This window comes from Podarcis raffonei, chromosome 8 (assembly GCF_027172205.1).
Source record: "Podarcis raffonei isolate rPodRaf1 chromosome 8, rPodRaf1.pri, whole genome shotgun sequence".
Classification (NCBI taxonomy): Eukaryota; Metazoa; Chordata; class Lepidosauria; order Squamata; family Lacertidae; genus Podarcis; species Podarcis raffonei.
The window spans coordinates 57,862,265-57,888,702 of NC_070609.1; the positions used below are offsets into that span (position 1 = coordinate 57,862,265).

The 26,438-nt window shown below is 43.0% G+C and overlaps 1 protein-coding gene across 4 annotated transcripts in view; it reads left to right on the plus strand.

Annotated features, from left to right (window-relative positions):
* Positions 1–26,438, plus strand: part of ZNF423 (zinc finger protein 423) — a 306,120-nt gene that overhangs the window by 255,353 nt on the left and 24,329 nt on the right. For all 4 annotated transcript variants that reach the window (XM_053400192.1, XM_053400189.1, XM_053400190.1 and 1 more), the window contains 2 exons: positions 12,383–12,514; positions 14,519–14,634. In XM_053400192.1, coding sequence (XP_053256167.1) covers positions 12,383–12,514; positions 14,519–14,634 — 248 coding nt within the window. The remainder of the gene's footprint in view (positions 1–12,382; positions 12,515–14,518; positions 14,635–26,438) is intronic.

Here is a 26,438-nt window from a genome sequence, read left to right on the forward strand (position 1 = left end):
CTAGATCAGGGCCCTATTTACTATACCACCCTTCATCAAATCATATTTCAGGCTGATGCACAACAGACACAGATTGCAATATAATGAGGCAGAAATATCAAGTCAGCAATGAAATCATGAAGCAATGGCTCCCCTCTTGCGGAATGCTCTCTCTAGGGAGGCTCACCTTACGCCTTCATTACATATCTTTAGGTTCCAGGCAAAAGCATTCCTCTTCTCCTATGCCTTTGGCTAATTAAACAATCTATGGCCTTTAAAACTGGGGTGTGTGTTTTTGTTTGTTATTACGTTATGTGTTCTTGTGTTTCTATATTGTAAACTTCCATGTAATCCTCAGATGAAGGGTAGAATAGAAATCTAAATAATAATGATATATATATTTAGCATGCCTGGGTAAATACAAATGTCTTGACATGGTGTCTAGAAGCTTGTAGAGTAGGTGCTGGGGCTGTCTCCTTAGGGAGAACATTCCATTAGAGCACCTCCACTAAAGTGAAACCAGGGAAATCCATTCTTTTCTGTTAAAGGGTGTGTGCCGTACTTCCTGTATGTGTGGCTCCGCCCCCACCCCCCGGGATGAGTGTGTGCTGTGTGCTCTGTGAATGTGCAAGTGTGTTTCTGTGTGTGTTGGCATTTGACCCTCAGAGGGATGGTGAACTCTGAGTATGGCCCTCAAGCCAAAAAAACGGTTAGCTACCCCTGACCTAGCCTCCTTAGAGATGTCCCACTCCACAGCCCTGCTGACTCATCTGACTGGAAAATTGTACACAAAGTCGGGAGCCTTGGTTCTGGCACTAAGCCCAAGTGTTGCACATTTTCTATGCCCTATGGGTTTATATGTTGGGGGGACCAAATAGGAGGCCCATTCAGGTCTCTGTGTAGCATCCATTTCCACCTTTAGATTCTGTGCTGGTTTCTGCCGCACTTGCTTTAGAGGACAGTGCATATTTTCTCCAACTCTTTGTAAGACAGAACAATCCCTCTAGAGGTCCATCATTATGCAGATTAGGACGCCTGGATGTGCTCCCAAAGACTGCTCTCCAGGCAACAGAAGGGCAGGAGGCAAGGGGAGATATCTAGTTCTGTGCTTTTGAAAACTAGGATGCCTCTTCTGCGGCTGGTAGGGTAGGGGAAGAGACAACATAGGTCAGGTTCCCATGTTGAACTTAGGGGGAGCTGTTCTTTTGTCACATGACATGTGACAGAATTCACAGCACCATTTGCAAGGTTTGCAGAATACATCTTGCTGATAAAACCAGACGAAAACCTTTTTTTTCTTTTTTGAATTTACTCGTTGTGTATTGAGGCCTTTTATGATTCATCAGTAAGTAAATATAAGCTAAGGGAGTGATTTGTTCCTAACAAGCTTATAAAATACTAGAGTCATTTGTGAGTTTATTGGAGTTCTGATTATAAACATTCCCTCATGCACACTTCTTTATGTCAAATTAACATTCAAAATACAAATACTGTAGCTTTGTGTTTTTTATTATTATTATTTGGTAATCTCTTTCTAAATATTTGTGTTTGGTGCAACAAGAGATTACGTGCACCACATTTCTGATTAACCTGAAACTCTCTGGAAATACTTTATTTATTCCGTGTTTGTGTGTGCGTGTGGTTGGTTTTCCAGGCATTTTGTTTGAAGTCTACTGTTCCCAGAGTCCATCTTTTTGTTCAGTCTGGTCTATCCATGAAAGCGATGTCAATCTGAGATAGTAGAATGGGTACACCACTTTAGATTCTGGGTGGTGGATCCTGGCTTTGAGTCCTCTGTGTTCAAATAGTTAAGTAGTACAGCAAGAAGAAGTGTTCTATTCCTGCTCTTTGCCTGAAGTGCTGGCCTTTGGTGTGCAAGGAGCAGTAGTAGTTATTTTACCAGGGGTAGGCAGCCTAAGGCCCGGGGGCCGGATGCGGCCCAGTCGCCTTCTCAATCTGGCCTGCAGACGGTCTGGGAATCAGCATGTTTTCATGTGAGTAGAATGTGTCCATTTATTTAAAATGCATCTCTGGGTTATTTGTGGGGCATAGGAATTCGTTCATTCCCCCCCCTCAAAAAAAATGGTCCGGCCCACCACATGGTCTGAGGGCTGATCCCTGTTTTAAACCACAGAGATTTATGCAGAAACACAGCAGAAATATGGGTAAAAACTTGCTAAATTAGCATGGGCTGGAAATACAGATTTTACCCATCTCTAAATCAACTTGCCTTAGTACTTTCTGCCACAAAATTCAGTGTGTGGAAAGGGAAGTTTTGAGCATTTTCTATATCTGGAGTTCATGCACATCCCAACAAAGGAGATGTACAGATTCTCCTCCACATTGTAACTGCTGTTCAGGATCAAAAGTGACAGAGCGGATTGCATAAATGCAACAGGGGATAGTTTGTTAATTGCAGCGAAACTTGCAGAGGTTTGGAGATTCCTTCTATGGATACCTAGGGCCCTTTCTAAAACCAGCTTTTCTATCTTGGTTGCCTGAGCCTATTAGTGAAATCTTTCCCAACCCCTGTATTGCAGGAAAGCATGAACCACATAGACTTGAATAAGGAACATAATTAACTTCTTCCACCAAGAAGTTGATCTGAAGCCAAATGCACACTTTGAAAATGCAGCTCATTCTGTTACTTTTCTTTTTTTGGGCAATATGTAGACGTATCAAACTCCCAGCGTTACCATTTTTCATTAAAGTGATGTTTCTAACCACTGCGGACAGCTTTCATATCCCTTGAAAACATAATAGTAAAATTGTCATAAGATTGAAGTAGGCATAGAAGATTTTATTAACGAATCTTCAGCTCATAAAATACATCAGTGTTGTGCCAGCCTAGATCATATAAATGTATTTTGAATGCAAAATTATATTTCAGCTGAAAGACAGAGGGATTCAAAGAATATGAGCAACATGATGCCAATGAAAAATGGCATGCCCACAAAGAGCTGGGGATAAGGGGTATGGGCAGTGCAAGATTCATAGGCTGTATCACACCTGGCAAAGCTTTTTCTTCTCTTTATCCCTAGAAGGTTCAGATTGTTGATGGATAAGCCTTGGAAGTTCCTAGACAACCTTAAGGCCTTGGTTTGTTTTTTCTTTAGAGTCTTGTTAGGTGAATCTGTATGTTAAATAAATTAATAATTCGTGCTTTAACCCCACCTATGGAGGGTTAATGGTAGAAGAGGAATAGAATCACAGAATCACAGGAATGTAGAGCTGGAAGGGACCCAAGGATCATCTAGTCCAACCCCCTGCAAGGCAAGAATCTCAGCTAAATCATCCATGACAGATGACCATCCAACCTCTACTTAGAAACCTTCAAGGAAGGAGAGTCCACAGCCTTCTGATGGAGACTGTTCCACTGTCGAACAGCTCTTACTGTCAGAATGTTTTCCCTGTATGTTTAGTTGGAATCCCCTTTCTTATAACTAAGCGATTGGTTTGAGTCCTACCCTCCAGAGCAGGAGAAAACAAGCCTGTGCCCTCTTCAGTTGGAAAAATAATAAACAGAATCTCCTTTCTCTGTTACAAGATGGCAAAGGGCTCATCCTGGCCAATTCTGGTGCCAATTCTCTCTCGGGGTCTGTATCGCTTTGCACTCTATTCTTTGAAGCACAAGCTGAGATTCTTTTATGCTGGGCAGTTTCAGGTCTTCTCCATGTGCACAAGACATAGCCCTCACTCTTTGATGTCACATTCCTAGCCAGTTCCACCAACCTGGAACTCATAAAAAGGACTCTTGCAGGAGGAACCAGCTGTGCCTGCGCAGACTCCTTCACACAGTCAGGAAGACCCAGAGTCATGTAGAGAAGCCTGTGTGAGTAGAGCTAGCACCCTGTGTGAGCCTGTGTGAGTAGAGCTAGCACCCTCTTCAGATCTTTGCTGCAGCTCAGCAGGGTCAAGATGCCAGACACATTTATTTATTCATTTATAATAATGTATAAACAGCTAAACCAAAGAATATGTAAGCAGTGAACATAAACCAATTTATGACAACAAAACAGTGAGGGTGCCTACATGATGGGAATAGGTAGGGACTTCAAAACACACAAGTGCAGCCACACTGAAAAGCTTGATTCCTTGCAGATGTGGACTGAACATTGTGTGGTACTTGCAAGAAGCCGTTGAGTTAGCAAGGCAATCCCTCAAGTGCACTGGTCCCAAGCTGTTAAATGCTTTATTTGCTGATAGTAAGACCAGTAGCAAATTGACAGCTACAGCAGATGTGTCGTGGTGTTGTATGCTGGTGGGATCTCACTCCTGTTAGTGCAGTATGCTGCAGCATTGCTAACTTGCTCTTCTGGACCAACTACAAGGGGAGCCCCACATAGACTGTGTTGCAGTAATCCAGTCTTCAATATTTTTTTCTGTGTTGTGGTCTGTATTGAATTTCCAGCTGTTAATTCAGGATTTCCTGTTCCATTTACATTCCCTTGAAAAGCCTTTAAAAACTATACTGTACATGCTTTCTCATCCTCATTCATGTACATAAAGATGATGGTGTGTTTTTACTCATTGGTCTACAGTGGTGGGTTGGGACTCACTACTGGATCACAGCCTGACCAAAGGTGGGTTAAGAATAGGAGCAGCACCACCATACAAATAAATGGTTTTTAAAAATTGAGTCCCCACCCTCACCCCAATTGTTTGGACTAAAGGTGAGTCCCAAGTATGACAAGGTTCAAGACTAAATTTGATTATCAGCACTAGCAACAGTTTCAGGCCAGTACTGATGGAAGCAGATTTTAGCATAATAAACATTACACATCAGGAAAGCATTTATTGAAACAAGAATATGTCATTTTTTACCTCCAAGTCATACCATTGCTGTGTGTCTCTGAGGACATTTTATTCTAAAATGAAACAAAAAATCTTGACTGAGTAGCCTGTCACCAATATGTGTGTGTCTCTAAAAATCTAAAAAGGCACCCAAAGCTGTCAAATACCTGGAATTCAATCTGTTAACTTCTTCATTTCGGTGACTTCACTCATTTAATTCCTCCAGGTCAAGATAATGAGGATGATGACAAAGATTATATCGTTAATGTAACATTAATTCAGTACCAACAGTATGCTAGGCTTTGGCTAGAGATGTGTGAATTGGATAGCAAGTCAGAGAGAGGGAGACGAGGTGTGGAAAAGTGGATTTCTGGACTCTTCTAATGTTTTATATGAAGGTAGCTTTTAAAATTATGATCATATGGATGTGAGCCTCCTTAATTCTGATAGGTAGGCTAAAGATGGAGACTTGCCCAAGGCCCACCAGGGAACTTCAGGACTGAGCTGGGATTTCCATATCCAGCACTTTACTCATTATACCAGATGAAATTTCCTTGAGTTATGAATGACAAACTATAACACTTGTGTAGCAATGAAATCAGGGGTTGAGAACCTCTGTCCCACCAGATGTTGGATTGCAGTATGTGCTTTCTCTCTGTTTATCTACGTCCACACACACCTATATATATATATATATATATATATATATATATATATATGAGTACGGGACAAGATGGTACCCGAGCATAGCTGCCTGAGGGTTCAAGGCATTGGTAATGTTATCGGCCACAGGGGCTCACTGGCCTTTTGCAGTTTTAATGGTGAAGAGGAGCAGGTCTAGGAAGCTTTTGTCAGTGTCCAGCAGAAGTGTGCACCCTTGGTAGATGCTGAGCCATGTTGCTAGCTCTGCATTTTTTGGAGGTGTTATTGCAGTCATTTGGTCCCCTCACATCCTGAGGTCCATTGGGGAACATGGGCTTTCTCGGTGGTGGCCCCCATTTGTGCAGTTCCCTCCCTAGAGAAGTTCATTGGGCACCCCCTTCCCCCCCTTCAGATGTCAAGATGATATATTTTTATTTCCTAAAGCACTTGGGTTTTGATATTCTTAAACCCCTGCCTGTTTAGTGTGCTTTATTTTCTATAAGTGCAGGAATTTATTCTATTTTATATTGTGTCTAAAAAGCAAAACAAACCCCCCTGTTATTTCTTATTTTTGCATTCTACTTTGTGGACTTTTTTTGAACGTCAGAAGGCAGACTATAACCCTCCCAATTAGCTAACTAAAGAAATGCATAAATCCAGATAGGTGCAGCTGTGCTGAATTTCTCAGCATGCATAGTAGGTGGGTCCCTGCATAGTCTGTTAATGCAGATTACTTATATGCAGGCTTGTGAAATGCTGCGCAGACATTAAAGGTGAGAGGCACTTAAGTATAGCAAAACCACCCAAGCAAAGGATTTCAGCTTCTACCTGGCTAAATAAGTATAGATAGTTTTCTTTATGATATGTGACTGGATTATTTTCCAGTTGATTTCCAGCTCTGGCCCCAAGTGGCCAACAGATCAAAAAAAGATAAGGGTCAGTTACAAGGTTGAGCTCATTCTCTGTTGCTATAGTAACTGACCTCCATCAACCCTCGGAGGACTTACACCCAGTTCCCCAGGTGATGCTTTTGCTGTCCACGCCATCAATCCCATGCTCTTCAAAAACCCAGGCTCCTTAATTGTCAGGGTTCTGTTCTGAACAGTTCCTTTTGTCCCACCGGTCCCACGCAAAGACCACCCGAATTCATTTGTGATTTCCAAAGGCACTTGGTTGAGAAAATGCTCAGAGGAAGGGGCCCAGAAGGATGCCGGGAGAGTGTTATGGGTGAACTGATGTGCCGTTTTTAAATCTCTTTTTGGTTGATTTTATGTAATTTTTTAGTTTGTGCATTGTACCCCTCCTCGAGAGCAACAATGGTGAAGGGCAGGCTTTGAATATGTCTAATAACTGTGAGTTGGGAGCCACCAATGGGCCTCTGCCCTGAAGCCCACCACCTGCTCATGCAGTAGCTTTTGGGTTGGACAGATCCTAATAGCAGCAGCTCCAAAAGTAGCAGTAATACACTAATACACTAATACAGTAATACACTAATACAGTAATACAGTAATACAGTAATACACTAATACAGTAATACAGTAATAGAGGAAGGGGTTAAAGCAGGGAAGCTAGTAGAGGAGGAGGAAGTGAATGTACCACAAGGAACAGGGAACACAGATAAAAGAAACTGTCGGTTCAGGCATATGCACAGGGTACAAGTTAATTGCGAAAGGGAAAGGGGAGAAGAAATGGCAGGAGATAAGTTGAAATACTTTGAGGAGCATTTGGGGAGGAGGGGAAATACAGTATAAAATGCCCTCTTCACTTAAGAGTTTCTGAATCAGCCAATTCTGCCTGGAATGGGGAGGAGCACTGCCACCATGTAAATACATAGTAAAATAGAAAACGGGTCTTCAAATACATGTTTGGGTTAAAAGTGGGTCCTGAGGTTTGAAAAGGTTTACGATACCTGATCCAGGCCCTAGGGAACAGTTGCAGAAAGTGGAGGAAGATGCAGCTTTCTTCCTCGATTTCAGTGGGGTAACAAGACCATGGTACATTTTGGGGTGGAAAACAGGCTAATATCTTGACATTGTAAAAACAGGGGTTTCTTAAATGAAAAATGGAAGTACTGACATTCCAACATGGCAATAGCAATTAGATTAGCTGAGCCAAGGCTTTCTTTCTTGCCAATGGTCTAAACGATTCTTTGCCTAGAATTTGGTCCTGTTATCCTCCCTGCAGTGTTTAATGACAAATCAATACCGCAATTGTGTTGTCTGTCTGGAGTGTGTAATGAGTGCTTCCCTCGTTCAGGTTTCTTTAGAGAGGCTCCTTTGTGATACAAGTTGATTTCATTCATTCATTCTCCTGCTCACATCTGTAGAAGGTAAACTCCTTGTACATTAAACTACTTAAACAGGGCTACCATTTCCTGTTTTGCACAGTGTGGCCAAGTAAATCAAATGCAATCTAAGAGAATTCTTGGTGCGCGCGTTCTGCCTCTTCTAGGTTAGGGAGGCCCAATGTTAGTGCCATTAATGAGGTTCCCCAAAATCCTGGAATCACCACTGCAAATCATTTTTTTCTTCTGTGACTGATAACACTAATGCACTGTCTATTCCAGTGCCAATTGAAGTTCCACTTGCTGACCCTCTAAAAAAACAATATACAAGATAACAGGACAAGACACATTATCTTTGAACTGAGTGGGTTATAGATATTTAACATTTGGTTGCACCAGATTTCAGCATCCCTGTGTTCATTAGGAGTGTAGTTAAGGAAGGGATTTATGCGCTTCACTCCTACAAGTAAAGCTCATCTGCTTTCATTGCCCTAATTTGTTGCAATGAAGCAGAAATGGACTGTTCTGGGAAGGAAACAGTGTGTGATTTACATGCAGGTGTCAAAAATGAGTGTCAGGTTGTTTTAAACGTCTTCACAGTAAAGCAGGAGGCTACTCCCCCCCCCTTTCCCTTAAGGGATAATGTTGTTTTATTAAATCAGTCTGGAGAGGTCGTGGTTTTGATTTGTTTCTAAAGTAGCAGTAAAGGCTATTGTCTTTTTCCTACATGTACACATCTCTCCTTTGTTCTTGGGTTGATAGGGTGTCAGCCTATGCCACTTGTGTTGTTCCTTTTGCGTTGCCATTAATACCGTTTATAATTAGGATTTCAGGGGCTACAAGTGCATGGGCTCCACACGGTATTATTAATTATATGGAGACCTTGCCAGGAGGCTGCCACTGTCATCTCTCTTACGGGCTCAGAGACTCCTTGCAACTTGCATCAAGTGCACATTTTCTGCCACCGGAATCGCTTGAATGTCAAGGCGTGGCAGTGCCACTGCACTAAGCAAGGCAGCGCGAGGGAGTAGGAAGTGCAGCAGCAAAGCGTGGTCCTATCAACACCATGCAAATGCATTTGAACTTAAGAACAATGGGAGCCGGAGCCTCGCCACTGCAGTTCATCCGGGTCAGTGCAACTCAGTAATCCTCACTAACAGGCAGTAAATTATGTACCTCCATATTCACCCCTGTGCTTGCCTTTAGCATTGCTGGGCACCACCCAGGTTTCACCTTCAGGATTCAGATAATCAGCTTCATTCCTACTGGCTTTCCCTCAAGACCTGTATGGAAATAAGTATATGTGTCTGCCAGGGATCAAATGCTTTTGGAGACAAAAGTAGGTACTGGGAACATTACAGAATACTATCATCTCCCCACGACACTTTTACACAAAGCGCTCTGTTCCTCTTTTGGCCTGACATAGTTTCTGCCTGATAAAATCCCGCAGGCCTGCTTGTTTTAAACAAGGACCACGTTTCTTTCTCTGTCTTTTTCCCCCCCTAGTGCAGAGAAATGAAGTGTAAAATTAATGCTTATTATTCTGAACTTGGGAGACAGAGAAAGAGACCTTAAGAATCTGTGATTTGATGCCGTGTTTGCTCAGCACTGAATCAATAGATCCACAAGCAGATTGCGGGGTTAAGGAGAATAATATGGAGAGACACCAGCACAGCAAGTGGTAGCAATCTGCTTTTTTATGTTAAAAATGAGATGGGTTCCATATTTTACCTGTTAGGCTGGTCTCTCCTATGAATACCTGTGACGCCACTTCCATCTGACAATGTTCCCTCCCATACATGTCAGGCACAGGAAGGAAATAACTGGGTGTGTTCTTTTATGAAAAAAACCCCTAGTGCTGCATGTCCAGTCACTATGTTGCCAGCACCGTTCCACTTCTTTAACATTTCCACATACAATCTTTTAGCTGAGAAAACCATACTCCAAAGTTCACCATGGTTCTAGCTCTCAGTTTTGCTTTCTTTCTGCTTAGCATATTTATATCCCGCCTTTGCTTCAATAAGGTTGCACACGTGTTTCACTCCCCCACCATTGTATTCTCACAACAACCCTGTGAGGTAGATTGGGCTGACAGAAGGTGAATGGAATACCATTTCTGAGTGGGGTTCTGAACTTGGAAGCCCCCATAATCCAAACTTCTAGAACCACTGCGCTACATTGACCATAGTATGATGCTAAGAAAGTATCTCTCCACATCTTTTGGGTATTTTTCTTAATTTTGAATTTGAGAAAAGGGAACTGTTTCTCATGCTAAATCATAGGAATTTCTCCTCTCTTTTTCCTCTTTCTTACTCAACTCACTCTCTCTCTCCCCCCCCCACCTTCCTTTTTTATTTCTTTCTGGATGGTTTCATTGACATAGAAAATATATAATAGACTCCTGTGGGAGTGCAACAACAACAAAAAACCCAACTGGTGAGAAGAAGGCCTTATAATTCAGAAGTGGATTTGCAAATCAAAAGGTCTTGCCTCCAGTGGGACGAATTTCCACATCTGCGGGAACCTATTATGTTTTTATTATTTTTTTTGTTTGAGTTTTGTTTGTCGTAGCTTTAACTGTTTGAAATACTTCCAGACTTGCCCCCAAATGGTATACAATTAGCATTAACCAAATATGTGAAAACTGGGAATATAATTCCCATACATGTGTTTGGTTGTTTGGCTTGTGAGGAGAGCAGGTATAGTGTATGGGAGTGGGCTGTGAAACACAAAAGCACCTGGTTCAAAGACCACCTGTGCCGTGATGTCATTAGGTAGCCATAGCTAAGAAACACTCTGTATCAGCCCTGCATCTGCCAAATGGGGCTGATAATACTTGCCTACCTTACAGGACTGTTGTAAGGAATTTAGTGATCTAATGTATGTGAAGCTCAAAAGTGTTTTATGTGTAAATGCCTGCCAGTTGCGCTTCATGCACGGACTCTGGTCTGTGGAAAGTTATGGCATAATAAATTTGTTAATCTTTAAGATGCCACAAGGCATTTGGTTATTTTTGCTTCAATGGAATAACATGACTTCTGGAAATGGATATATATGATGCTAGTGGTGATTGCAATTCAGTTCTCATCCCAGCTTGTGGCTAATAACCCGTTTCTTTTCATTTCAAAAGATTGCACTCTCCATATCTTTATCCAATGTGCTTAAATAATAGTTCTCTAAGCCATGAAGAAACTATCCTACCAGAGCATGGTCTTAGAGGCACATGATGCAGCAAACATATTGACGTTAATAAGACCTAGATGGGGGAGTGGCTGGGACCCCCTATCAGCACTGCCCCACCTGTGCTGACCCCTGACCAGATATGTTTTGTATCAGGGGTTAAAAAACATTTATCAGCCTGAGGGCCACATCTGCTTATGGTGGGGTGGGGGGAGATATGGACTGACATTTTTGATGTCCATAGTGTTCTGTGTACTCTGAAAAAATATACATGCCTGAGCAGCACCCATCCCACAGTAAATATCTCTCTGGAAGGAAGCTAGATCCGGGGTGGGAAGCCTCAGGCCTGTGGGCTAAGTGTGGCCCTCCAGGCCTTTCTTTCCGGCCCTCGGCACTCTCCCCTAGAGTGTTTTTGCTTGGCTGGGACATACCCCTGAACTGTGACAATGCTTCTTGCTTGTCTGGACAGAGGCTAGAGAGGGATGTGTGAGTGTGTGTAGAAAAACCCCTCCTTGTAAAGTTTACATAGTTGCCGTGCCCTTTGCCCGCTGGTATGTGGTCCTCAGAAGGGTGCCCAGAAGTGGATGTGGCCCTTGGGCTTTAAAAAGCCCCCACCCTTTCCTGCTCTGAACTCCCTCCCCCTACCTGTTGTTTTTGGTCCCAGGAGAGTAGCCTGGGTACTTCCAGATAGGGCTTAATATTGCAAACGGGCAATTCAGGCAGGTTGCCAGCCCTAGCATCAGCACCACACACACACACACACACACACACACACACAGCTTTTGTTGTTGTTGTTGTATTGTGTACTCTGTCCCTGAATTGTGGAAGGTTAAACACATTTTGTTTTCGTGGATGATATAGGAAATACAAATATCGTGGATGATATAGGAAATACAAATCCACATTGAGGGAGGAACTAATTGCCACTTTAACTTGGCTGGCTCAAACCCTCATTTCAGGATCCCTGCTGTTCCTTTAGCATCGACACCTCCTCTTGAATTTGTTACAATGCAAAATGAGTTGAAGGTAGCAGCATTTTGGCCTGCCGTTTACTACGGCCTCACCTGAACCTCCTGCATTTTTCGATGTAGGTTTGAGTATTCTTAATAATATATATGTGTGTGTGTTTTATATGCCTGCAGCAGTGCTGTTGTGTCTGGTGTCTCTCCTTCTGTTTTCGCGGAGCGTAGAGGCATGGCATTGTGTCACAAGCCTGAGGAAACAGGAGTGTATGTTACTGGTGGTTTGATCACAATGTCACTTCCATCAGGGCTGTAAATAGAAATGCCCCTCAAATTTGACTTGCGGCTGTACACCTGAATACACTACATGCATACTAACGCATGCTTTTGTAAAGGGGTGGGGGGGGAGGCGGTGTTGCAAGTACAGCATCTTTGGGTCCCGGAAACCATGCAATCCAGTGCTGTGATTTCTCGCCGACTACTGCATTTCAGACGCTAATCTGCTGTGTCACTAACAAGTTGTATCATTTGAACCTTGCAGAGGAAGGCATCAATCATGAGTGCAAGCTGTGTAACCAGATGTTTGACTCTCCGGCAAAGCTCCTGTGTCACCTGATTGAGCACAGCTTCGAGGGGATGGGAGGCACATTCAAATGCCCTGTTTGTTTTACAGGTAAGACAGTCAGACCCAGACAAGCCTCTGTGTGCATGGCTTGATCCGGAAATGACACACAGGGGAGTTTTAAAATACAGTATTCCTTTCCTTGGAAGGGGGGAAACCACTACCAGAATAGCTTTTGAATATGATCTCACAAACCAGAGCTACCTGGAAGGGCAGCCTTTCTCCCCTTCATTCCTCTTACTGGGCAGTATTTTCCACAGTCATTTAAACCTCCTGGGATGAACATTTAGAATTATTTCTGTATTCCAATGTGCAGTGATTTTACGGTGTGGTCGTGTTGGATCTTGATGTGGGAGACTTGGGTTCAGGTTCCTTGACAGCCTTGACATTGCTAACTCTCCTGGGCAAGTCACTTATGTCAAGCCTTGGTTCTCCATCTCTAAATTAAGTACTAGTGATCACTCTTACGGGATTGTTAAAATAGCCAATGCTCAATGCTCATAATGCATATTCAGTGTTAAAAGTAGTGTATTAAGCATTTTTGTTTGGTTGTTTGTTTGATTTCTATTTTGCCTTTCTTCCATCATGGAACCAGAGGATCAAATTTAGGTGTAACCATCTCATTCTAGTAACTATGGTTTATTACACAAAACTATGGTTTATTACACCAAAAAGAAAAAAGGGGGGGAAGCCTGCGTGCACACATCACCCCTTTCTTCATTAAACTACAGTTTTATGTTACATCTTCACTGAGAAACTGTGGTTTAATCACTGTCTAGGCAACGAGTTATGAAACCAGGATCTAAATGAAGTTAATGCTAAGCAAGAATCTGAGCTCAAGAAAGTATGGTTTATTAGACTAGAGTTGTTATGACCGCACTGGCCCAAAGTGGCATCCATAGAGTTCTAGGGGGTCCCCCATCAAGCCACTGCCCAAACCAAGACTTACTTAGCTTCAGCTAAGTTGGAACATCCTATGCCATCAGACCACAGTGACGATTCTTGTTATAATTACTATTTGCTGGGGTCTAGATACTCTATTTCTTCTGTGTGTTTTCTAAATAACATTGACAAGTGATCCAAGGGTGAAGTGTAAAGTAAATGTTCATGCTATACTCAGCGCATGACTGTGTATACGTGGGAAATCTGGGCAACTCTCTCAGCCATTCATAAAGCACCCCTTCATTTCCATGTGCATGTGTATTGGGGTAGCCATGATGATCTTTATATCTTAACCATGGTTAAGAGACTGGGAGCAGCTGCAGAATCAGGTCTTCCCTTATCCCCCACATTCAAAAAAATCCCCCCAAACCATGCCATCATTTGTCATCATAAAGGGTAGGGTATCAGTATATCTGCACTAAACATGCCTAAGTCAAGCCCAATTCATTTCAGTGGATCCTGCATGTGACTGAAAATGCTGCAACCCAGGTAGGGAGTGGTGCTGCTTTTCAGGCACATACCATGACAGTGCTGAGTTTTGCCACTGCCTGATGGTTACTGGCTTATGGTAACACAGAGGCAGGCTTTTCCACTGGTGGCACCGGTGTGTGTTGTGGAAAGCCCTTCCTGTGTCTCTGCTAAAATACAGGAGGTCCCAATCAGTGTTGCCATTGCCCTGGCTTCTGAAGGCACATTTGTTTCGGCAAGCATCCCCCTGACCTGAACTTATGATTTTACTGTTTAAAATCAATTGTTACACTTTTTAATTGTTTGTTTTATGATATAGTTTAATTAACGATGCTTCAATGTTGTTGTGCATTTAGTTGTAGACCGCTTAGAAGCCATTTTGGCATATAGGTGGTCTACAAATTAAAAAGTAATAAACTAGTAAATAGTAGGGTGGGTCTGGATCTAACACACAATTTGTAAATAAATGGAATGGGAAGGGAGGAGAAGGACAAAGGAGTGAAAGCCCCTGACTCCACAGCCTGCTCCTGTATCTTTGGCAACAGGCCAAAAGTGCAGGCACACAGGTGTCCATATGAATTCGACTATGCTGGTCATTCTCTCTGACAACACTGCTGTTTCTTTTCTTCTTTTTTGTTCCTCTAGTTTTTGTACAGGCAAATAAATTGCAGCAACATATCTTTGCTGTCCACGGGCAAGAGGATAAAATTTACGATTGCTCCCAGTGTCCACAGAAGTTCTTCTTTCAGACCGAGCTTCAGGTACCTTTAAAAAAAGATTACATGCAAATCTATGCCATTTGTTCCAGTTGTTATTATATGTGGGAAATAACCTCATTTTGAGTGAGTATCAAGAGCATCTTCCGTCTCTCCCCCACCCCCACAACCCATGCTTATTTCCTTGCAACATCAGAAACTCTTCCCTCTCCCTCTCTTTCTATCTCTGGGTGCAATCTCAAAAAAAAAAAAAAGGTCCTCTGAGTAAGGGCAGCATAAATAAATAAGACCCGACAACTCTAATCATTCGCTCTGAGGATTTCGCTTGACAGGACGCCTTACAACGCACTGCCACGTCCACACCGAGCACAATGTAAATAATTTCTTCCCATTGGTTAATAATTTAAGGAAAGATTAGCATACAAAAACTCAAGTAACATTTTGACATCCTCCATCTCTTCTTCCCCTCCACCCCTTTCCCAGTTTTAGATGCACACACTTAAGACAATTGTGGCTCCCTTTCGAAAACCCAGGGCCAAAAAACAAACAAACAAACAAACAAACAAACATCCCAAGCACATTTCTTCGTTTTTCATTGCAGCTTGGGTGTGATTGAGATGTATGTGCTCAGGGTTTGGAGATGCAAATCATGGACAGGATGAGGTCTGTAGCAAAAGCATGACGGAATCTGGACCATAGATGTGCCATTGGCTCTTAGGCAGCTAGAAGACTTGGAAATTGGGAGGTGGCAGGTTTGAGGGTGAGGATCCCTGTGACCCTTCAGATGTTGCTGGAGTCCCAACTCCCATCAGTCCCAGCCAGCCAAATCAGGGGTGAGTCCAGGTTGAGGGAATCAAATCTGCAGTCCTGCCTTGTTCAGTGCTAGCTGAGCAGGGTTGAGTAAGGAGTCTGCCAAACATCAGATGAGGAGGGTAAATTCTGCTGCCACTTGAGATGGCAGTCAACTGATTGAATGCTCTTACCTGCACAAAGAGAGCGAGGTGTCAAGAAGAAGGGGTTCCAGCTCAGGCTTTTCCATAATGCACCAGTTTTCTTGATTCAGAGATTTTTTTTCGTATGTACGAAGGAGCATTCAGCCAGGTGACGCCCCACCCAACTCTCCTGCCTGAAGTGGTATAGCCTAGACACAGAGTTGCCACCTCACCTGTTGTCTGACAGTGCCAGGTGTCTTAAGTGGCATCCAAACAATGTTAACCTTAGTTCTGCAACCTAGTTTTTTCAGCTTGCACCAATTCTGTTTCTTCCCCAAGGCACCCAGCGAGTGGCAGTGGTTCTTACAACCCCACCTGGGCATTACTTCGCCCATATAAGTGCAGTGGTCTCTAGCCAGTAACAAAGCAGGAGCTGACTCAAAGGTCCTGGTTCACACCCCATAATCTCTGCACGATCTGCCATTCACATATATGCAGGTGAAAGCCTGCATTGCAATTTCTCGGCAGGGGTGGTGGTGACAGCTGCAGGCTGCAGCCCACAGTCCCCTGACGCTCCCAGATACCTTAGGCCAGCCCTCAGGCACAAGGACTCTGGCAACTCCCTCTTGGATGCCGCCACCCTCCTGTTCCAGTAATCGGTGGCTGAACAGATGCGGTTTTGGCTTTTAATGTAAGGAGATTTCTAGGGAAAGTAGGCTTGATATTATCAGTTGTAGACAGAACACACTCAAAAGCTCACATTTTGACCTTCAGTGTGGAACATGCTACAGTGTGGAGCACCACATTGTCAACACTACGATTACCATTGCACTTCTAATCCTGAACTTGTGCCATTTCTGAAATTCTCAGCTCAGCCTTCTAACTTTTAAGGGACACACCAAAAATACTCTCATTCTCGGCCTTCCGCATCATACGTATTTTATGAGGTTAACGCTTCTCCCAAAATGTTACTGCAGCCCCCTGGTATATATAATCATTTTATGGAATGGTGCACCATGCCTCATTTAAATCTATTAGCTTTATAAACCATGATGTACTTAAACTTTGGAGAGTTGTGTGTGTGTATTATTATTTTTTTAATTCATCTTCTGCAATTCCCAGGCTGCTGCCTCTTGTGTCTTGCTGTCATGCTGCAGAAGGGATGGTTGATCTTTTCACTTTGTTGATTTTATTTTATTTTTCCCCTGGGGGGACCCTCTTCCTTCCCCTTGTTCTAGCAAACTCATTTGCATAAGTGTACAAAAGTTTTAACTATACCTTGTTAATATTTCAGTAAAGTCAGCAGTTTTTTGTTTGTTTGTTTGTTTCCCTGCTTTTGCATCTCCTGTCTTTAAGGAAGCCAACAATACAGTTGGTAAAAAAGCAAACTTGATGAAGATGATGGTGGTGGTGATGATGAATAATAATAATAATGGTAGAGATATTTCTTTCTTCTTCTTCTCCTACTCTTAGTGTCTTGCTGCAATAATCAAAATGGCAGGACAGTTCATAAGCACATCATAATTTCTTTGTGTCACTCTGTTGACATTTAAAAACTAACTAATCTTGTTACCAGTATTTTATAAAGTGCCTTGCATTTTATAAAGTGGCCATTTTAATCCTTAAGCTTAGTGGTTTGCTTGCCAGTACAGCCCACTCCTTCCAGCCAAGCAAGTGGGCCTAGGATGATTTCAGAAAGAGTTGGACAAATGTATGGAGGCTGGCAGAGTCTCAATACCTGGCATGTTAGGGCAAATGTCAGGATATAGAATGACCAACTGGGCTGACTCTGGTATCCCTTTGATTTTTTTTTAAATACTTCATTTACATTTTAGGGCCTGACATCATCTTCATTTACCCCCAGAATATCGCTGGGTTCTCACATAGGGCCCAAGGGGATTCCTGAGAAATTAAAGTGGTGGATGCTGTTCTGTCTAGCATGCTTCTTGCCAGCACCAGGCTTCTCCCCCTTCTTACTCAGAATAAGATCTAGTATCCTTTAGGTGTTCATGCAGGAGGGGGTTGTAGGTGCAGGCATCCACTCCTGTCAAAATTCTGAGCAGCCTCCATGAGTTGAATGATGCCTGTTGAAAGCTGGAAGGCTCCTATACTTTTGGAGGCACTCCACACATTTTAGAACTCTAGTTTTATTTTTAAAAAATCAGTGTACATTGGGGACAGAGCTGCTTCTTGTTCCCATACCTTTTCTTTCTTGTTGACTTAATGTGAATGACTGAAGAGGGCTATGAAATATCAGAAATGTGATCCAAAATATTCTGCTAGGAAAAGACTTGTCACTCATCATGGAAGCAAATTTACCCGTAATTGGTAATGCTTTGCTGCCACTAATTCTTCAACATCTCACACTGGAATGTATTTAATGACCCTGGGAACATGTCTACTTAGCTCTTGAGTAAAATTGCAAATGATTTTATCCTTATTCATACAATAGAGAGTCAAAAGGAAGTCTTCTGAATAAGGGAATGATTTCTACTTATCTCTCTTACAAATTGATCCATTGCTGCTTTCAAGCATCCCCCTACAAGCCACCAGATCATTGGTAGGATTTGCTTGAAAATCCTCTACCACAAGGACACACACTGCACTCCTTTGCATCCCTGGAAACAATCAGTTCTCACCAACTGGGGACGGTCCTGCCAGCAACACCCACATGCCATGCAGACACAGAGGGAGCCAACCCTCGTAGGCCTGGGGCCATGCCCCCAGCATACAATGCACAGAGAACTAGGCAGCAGCCTCCGTCAGCATCAAGGGATGGAGGTTGCTGGTTCAAATCCCTCTATAGGAAAAACATGTCTCCCTTGCTCCTAGATGGAGGACAAAGCTGCAAACAGGCTGTGGCGCAACAAGCAAGAGATCTCTGTGGTGTCTTCTGCTGGTGGTGCTGGTTTCCCCCTGAGGCCTAAAGTCCCTCATCTGGCATAACTCCAGTACAAGCTTGTGCCCTTAGTTTATTATAGAGTCGGAGAACTTGCACATAGACAAAAGCAGCATCGGATTCATCCAAGGCAGAGGAGTGTGTTGCCAGTGTCATTCTAGGCAAATACTATCCACCAGAAAAGTCTCATTGGGGAAGGGTATTGGTAGGTGAGAGATCTGTAAGCAAATTACATTTGAGAACTGTGCACACAAAATCATTGTGAATATATGTCGGCCCAACAGCAATCTCAATAAGCCAAGCAAAAATGGTTGTCTTGGGCTGATTGCCAATCCTTAAGAAGAAAAGAATGTTTATTTACTGTATGCCACTCTTTTGACCAAGGTCTCTTTACCCTTCTATGGGTTTTTTTCAAAAAAATATGGTTATGCAGTATCAGTGATAAACCTGACATGCCACTTATAAATACAGTGGTACCTCGGGTTACATACGCTTCAGGTTACATACGCTTCAGGTTATAGACTCCGCTAACCCAGAAATAGTACCTCGGGTTAAGAACTTTGCTTCAGGATGAGAACAGAAATTGTGCTCCAGCGGCAGCAGAAGGCCCCATTAGCTAAAGTGGTGCTTCAGGTTAAGAACAGTTTCGGGTTAAGAACAGACCTCTGGAACAAATTAAGTACTTAACCCGAGGTACCACTGTATACATTATAGTTTCATTAGCAAAACGTTTGTCATTATGATTGACCGGGGGAACAGAGAGAGGGCTCAGTATTATGTCATCTCCTCTGACTGCCGATTTGTTTCTGGGATCAGTTCAAAGTGCTGGGTTTTTTTTTAACCCTTAAAGCCCAACCTGGTCTGAATACCTTAAGAACATTATTCTCTGATTAAAAACCTGCGCAAGAAACACAATCGGCGACCCTGTTAGGAACATAGGAAGCTGCCTTATATTGAGCCAGACCATTAGTCCATCTAGCTCAGTATTGTGTATACTGGCTGTCAGCACTTTAGGGTTTCAGACAGAAGTCTCTTCCAGCCTTACCTGAAGATGCTGAGGATTGAACCTGAAACCTTCTGCATGCAAAGCAGATGCTCTACTTCTGAGCTACAGCCCTTTTCTAATTCCCAGAGAGGTAGTGGGCAGGTAGGTATAAGTGATGAGACTTCCTAGACTATTTCATGCCCTCCCCGGGGAAGACCCTCCAGCTTTTGTTGTCGCTTGCCTTTTTTATTTAGCTTGTTGAAGTTGCTTTGAGGCCAGCAGAAAATTCTGTACAGAATTCACACTTTTTTGATGCTGCTATTTTGATGCTGGTTACTTCATGTCTGATTATTTCATAGTTATTGTTTTGCAAGCACAGGTTTTATTACGCGGCTTTGACTATTTTACATAGAAAAGTAGAGCCAAAAATTACTGAGATAAATCAACTGAAGGGATCCTTGGGATTTGCACTGTATGCTGTGTCCCCCTGTGAGTCCCCTTTTATTGGGGGGCAAATGGCAGAGTTGTCAGGAACTGGGGGTCTTAGGTTGTATCCCTTGCCAACTGTCATTGATTGCAGTCTCTTTACCCCTTGGAGCTCAATGGGGAGGCCTTGAGAGATGATTTAGATTCCACCTGTATAGCTCTGCTCATATTTCTGTTTCCTTGTCACACTGGTGACTGACAAAAGTGAAACGTTTAGCTAAAATTACTCAGTTTACCATTAGGTTGAAAGGCATTCTCTGTCTTTTCACTATAGATCCTCATCACCTACCCTTCGTCCCCATTTCTGTTCTGTTGGCTTTAGGGTTCTTAGTTTTCTCTCTCCTTTGTGAGGCTTCACATGCTGTTCATATAACCATTTTATGGAACAGCAGTTGCATGATGGATGAGGGCAAGTGAATGGCCAGCAAAAAAAATCTAGATTAACTGCCCACATCTCAGTTCCGTCTTTCAGCATCAGCACACGAAAACGTCACTTGATCAGGTCAGGTTTCAGCCATGGTGTTGAGGTGCCCGAAGCCTTGACAGCCTGCAAGTAAACACACACACACACACACACACACACACACACACACACACACAACTGGGGTGGGAAAATCATCATAGACAAAGCTTGTAGCCTCAATCAGAATGGTGGAACCTAAGGTCCTTAATTGCCTTAAGAACTGCATTAAGCAAATTGTGAATGAGTAGCAGGGCATTTACAGGAAACTCGAGGAGGGGGTTTGTCTCTGATCTTCCTCCCCACTGTTTTGTGGGGAACCATTGCGTAGCCACTGAAGTATTTGTGTTTAAAGGATTAGTTCCTGCTGTTTGCTTGTGTGCTGCTAATCATACAGTTTCCTCTTAAATGATTGCGAGCAAGGGAAGCTAAAGCCAAGGATAGAGCAGCCCACCGATGAGGCAGGTATGGAGGGAGCAGGCTACCTGCCAGTTCCTTCCTAGCACAGGTGTGATGATGTCTGATCGCTTGTTAGGAATCTTTTTTTCAGATTTGGAGGCAAGTCAAACCACAAAATTGCTGGAGTTCCTCTGGAGGAACCTACTCTCCTTTTGAGGCCAAAACTGTATATTATGGAGAATTCTCAGCTGTCTCCAAAATCAGGCACTCCACATCTCCTTCTCCCATGTAACATCCAGAAAGTGAGCTGAGTTAGTCTGCTGCAGCAAACACAACAAAGCGTCCTGGTAGCACTGAAAAGCATGACGGATAGCTGACGTCAACGATCAGAAATAGGGTGGATGCCATAGAAACATATATTTATTTACTATTTTACAAGCTGTCTTTTATCCCACTTTTCAGGCCATTATATTATCCCAAATGGTTCACATCAAAAAAGAGAGGTGCCCTGTCATCAGGCTTACAAACTAAAAAGGCAAGATATAAAGGGAAGGGGAGCGAAAGGGAAGAGACAGAGGAGGTCAAAACAAAGTGGTCAGCTACAAGTGGGCATTTATATATGATATATATGACTTGCGACTTTAAAAATGCCATTCTTTTCTATCAACCTATACATCTCCAGGTTTACAATATGTACACAGTAACCCTACAGGTATGATTGGTCACCTAATCTATATAGATCAGCCAAATGACTTAATCTCCTTCTCCTGGTCCCATCTATGTGGTGTTGGACTTCACCTCCCATCAGCCCCAGCCAGCACAGCCAATGGCCAGAGTAGATGGGGAATGTAGTCCACAAGATCTGGGTTGGGGGACAGGCTATACTTTACCGTCAGAAAACTACTGGAGGGTTATTTCAAAGTTTGCTTTGGGATGTGAGGTGGCTTTTCCCAGTGCAGATCTCTGTGGAGTCTTGTCCTTTGACTGGGCTGAGAAGTATTTGCAAGTTCTGTGTGCTTGCACAAGGCAGTAATGTTTTTAGACTTTTGACCAGATGTGTGGTAGTTGGGAGAGTTAAGGTCACTTAGAGATCTGGAGAGGGCACAACACTCTTCCTTGTCCAGCTGCCTTTCCAAGTTCCCTCAAAACAAAACAGCGTTGTCTGATCACATAAAGTACTAATATGAAACTTCCAGATGGTCCATTGTACATCTAATTATACCTAGCTAATAGTGTACTAGTAATCTTTTATTAAGCTAGCTGTGTGCTAGTACACTTTTATTTTACATCAGTTGCTTGCAAATTCCCAAAGTGGCCAGTAGGATTGGCTCCTTTAGACCAGGGGTAGTTAACCTTTTTATACCTACCACCCACTAATGTATCTTTCTTGATGGTAAAATTTCCTTACCACCCACCAGTGCTTGGTGGAAGGAGGATTCAGCTTGTGCCATAGAACCCCCTACCGCCCACCTAGAATCCTGAAACACCCACTAGTGGGCGGTAGGGACCAGGTTGACAACCCCTGCTTTAGACTTATGTCCTTTGATGGGCCCTAGCAAAACACTGTGTCAGGGGCATTTCAATTAGGGTGGCCATGTGACCTGTTTTACAGTCCTCTAATAAGAGTCCTCACTCTGAAGGGTCCTCTGGTCCAAGTGTGGTTTAAAGGTAAAGAACCATTAGGAAGGCTACCTGCAAGGGCCTTGAAGTTGCTCATCAGCCATTAGCACCTGAGTGAAAAGCCACACAGGTCCACCTGGTCACAGTTCTCCCTGTTAAGGTGAGGTGCATTGCATTTCTATTTAAATTATTGTGATATATATATATTCTAGATATATATACATATATATTCTAGATATATATATATATATATATATATATATATATATATATATATGGACGCGGGTGGCGCTGTGGGTAAAACCTCACTGCCTAGGACCTGCCGATCGTATAGTCGGCGGTTCGAATCCCCGCGGCGGGGTGAGCTCCCGTCTTCGGTCCCAGCTCCTGCCCACCTAGCAGTTCAAAAGCACCCCTAAGTGCAAGTAGATAAATAGGTACCGCTTTATAGCGGGAAGGTAAAAGGCGTTTCCGTGTGCTGCGCTGGTGCCGGTTCGCCAGAGCAGCTTCGTCACGCTGGCTACGTGACCTGGAAGTGTCTCCAGACAGCGCTGGCCCCCAGCCTCTTAAGTGAGATGGGCGCACAACCCTAGAGTCGGACACGACTGGCCCGTACGGGCAGGGGTACCTTTACCTTTACATATATATATATATATATATATATATATATATATATATATATTCTAGATTAGCACAGACAAATGTTTTGAAAGGCACTGTCCCCTTTTGTCCAGAGGTAATAGGTAAGGGGCCACCCTAATTGCAGGTAATTAAAATGGTAGTTCCCAGTTCCAGACGTCTGTAAAAAATAATTTAGTGGGAGGGGATGTCTAGGGCAGGCATCAGCAGTGGGGCCTGCCAGAGCACTGAGCCCCTAGCAACTGCCTGAGGGTGCCATATGCTGGCGCCATACTTCTTGCTCGGGTAGGGGTGTGTTTGTAAAAGAAACCTGAGTTGTTTGTGGAGTGGGCACCAAATACCTTGTTGTTTTTGTGGTTGTTGTTGTTGTTGGTTTTTTATTTAGTTAATACCCCCCCTCCCCAGCAGCCCCTCATGCAGTCTAAATTATGACTGTGAGAATAAGCAGCTTGTTCATTAGTGTAATTTGTGTTGTATTTTACAATTTGTGCTTGGCTTGGAAATCAAACCTCAAGAGACACTTTTTGGAAACAAACCATGAACTCATTCTACATTTGATAGAAGGCATTAATTCCGTATGCAGTTTTTATAGGTTTTGCAAGGAAGGTATGGTTTCTCTACCTCCCCACCCATCACACCTTAAAATCTGTTTCCATGTTACTGTTGGAAAGATTCCCTAAAACCCATAAAATTGTGTTTTCCCCCCAATCAGAGAATACATCACCATCTCCTTAGAATTGGAATTAGTCAATTGGTATATCCATAATCAGTTACTTCTTCATTTTAAAAAAAGGGGGGTTATTACAGGATCTACTTGGAGTATTTTATTTAATTTTTAATTATTATTAGTTATAAAACTAATAAATTACAAGGAAAACAAAATCCATTCCAGCCCTGTTACTGGATCTCAGTCAAGCACCGTCAGATAATTATAACTAACATTAATTAAAAATTAACAGTGCTCTAGGCGTTTAACCATCATTTCTAGTCTGTTTTTGGCTGCAAATCCTTTACATATTAGAAGGCATTCTGCTTCACTAGTACTTTCATGGCTTTGAAAAAGAGCATTTTGGTTTTTTTGAAAAAGCCACACACACGGAAAACCCCTGGAATTAATACCAGTGGCATTCTTCCTCTTTTCAAAACTGCAACATCCTTTGATTCACTCTTTGAACATTTTCACAGATCAGAGCTTGAATTAGTTCAGGGGTGGGGAACTAGTGACCTTGCATATGTTGCTGGGCTCCTATGATCCCTGACTCCCATGATCCCTGACCATTGACCATGCTGGCTGGGACTGATGGGAGTCCAACACCTGGAGGGCCACAGGCTCCCCAGCCCTAGTTTAAGGGCTCAGCTATTATACCAAAGTTGTAAATCAGCCCACAAAGGTGGCGACTATTGCGCCGTCCACACATGTCTCAAGGCGATGTACAGAACACAACAAAAATAGCTGAAAATGACACAGAAAATAACAGCAGATTAGATAGATAGATAGATAGATAGCGGGTTTTACAATATTTTAACAACAAAAATTAAATCTAAACAAATTCAACCTACATTTTCTTTGACTTTCCTCCCCCCCCCCACCCTGCGGCTCCTTATTTTATATCATATTCTTACTGCATAAACAATTCAGACCTATTTACAAAGTTATCCTTTATGTTCCCTTTTAATTATTTCTTACTGCACGTGTTTATGTCAATCCAGCTAACATTCTTAATTGTTTACAGTTTGTCTTCATATATTCAACATATTTCCCCAGTTCTGTTTTAAAAAAGCCTCTCATCCTGATCTCTTATTCTTCCAGTAAACAGCAGATAATTTTAAACACAACGCAAAACAGACACTCTTGGTAGAGACCTAGTCATCACTCCTATCTGCACTGCAACATTTTGTTGCAGGTCTTCTTCCATTGGATAACTTCTAAGTTACAGTGCTACCTCAGGTTAAGTACTTAATTTGTTCCGGAGGTCCGTTCTTAACCTGAAACTGTTCTTAACCTGAAGCACCACTTTAGCTAATGGGGCCTCCTGCTGCCGCTGCGCCGCCGGAGCACGATTTCTGTTCTCATCCTGAAGCAAAGTTCTTAACCTGAAGCACTATTTCTGGGTTAGCGGAGTCTGTAACCTGAAGCGTATGTAACCTGAAGCGTATGTAACCCGAGGTACCACTGTATACCAGATGGCAAGGGGGGTGGGGTGGAGTGAAGTGTAAGGCAATACCACCCCACAGAGCAAAATCACCAAGAGCAACTGTAGTGGAATCTTTCTGATTTGGTTTGATGTGTTTGTCACTCTCTCTGTGTATATCATTCTTCTGCATCTCTGATGCATGGCATGATTTTCACCCAGCTATGAAGTCCTGGGCACAAGCCACTATCTTTTTGCCTGACCGGCCGCATGGGGTTGCTATGAAGATAAAATACTATGATGTCGCTTATGTTGCCTTGGGTGCTTTAAAGGGTGGTGTACAAATTAATCGATGTATCCACCACACAGAGTCTTTTGTCTGTGCCCTGTATCATTTTGAGAGAGAGAGAGAAATTGTGCATCAGTTTTCAGTGTAGAACTGATTTAGCTGGGCAGTAACCAGTCTTTTCGACAGACTCTCCCACTGCAAAGTGTTGAAAACTGTCAGTGCTGGCTGTTCTGACTACCAAAACACACATAACTCCACATTATAGCATGTGTCAAAAACCCAGCAGAAGTGGGGGAGGGGGCAAAGCGAGCCAGGTGAAAGCCATTGGTTGAGCCGTCAATGCACTTAAGTGCGCCCAAATGTCAACATGTGTGATCGAGTGCACGGAGGCATGTATTTGCAGTGTGGCAGGGCTGGCAACAAGAAGGGACTTCCAACAGGCGAGAGATGGAGCGTGGAGCTGATGTTCAGGCTGCCCGTCGAAACCCATTGTTGCCTGGCATTTTATGCCCCCTGGGGCAAAGGTCCAACCAAGTTTTGTGCAGGCAACTTGCCATACCAACAGATGGGCAGGAGTACAAGCGGCCAAGAGGCAATGTATATGCATCACTTGTGTTTACTGAAAGCGCAGTTCCTTCTCGTAAATGTCCAAATGTCTGGCCTGAGCTGTGGCACCTCCAGACGTGGCAGCACAAATACAGATTTCTCTCTCTCTCTCTCTCTCTCTGTGTGTGTGTGTGTGTGTGTGCCTGTCTCATTAGAGCCTATATATAAAAAGAAAAGAAAGAAGGAGTCCTGTAGATGGGGAACAGCTTGAGCATTTTCACACGATTCCATGCACACACTTCAAGTTTCAAATAGATGCTTGCAAAGGAATTTCCCCATTGCATGCATGTAGAAAACATGCATGGAATTGATGGGTTCTTTGCCTGAGAAAAAGCTTTCCTACTTAGGATTACTATACTGATAAAATCCTGGTTGTGCCTGAGATGCAGGTGAAGCTGAACT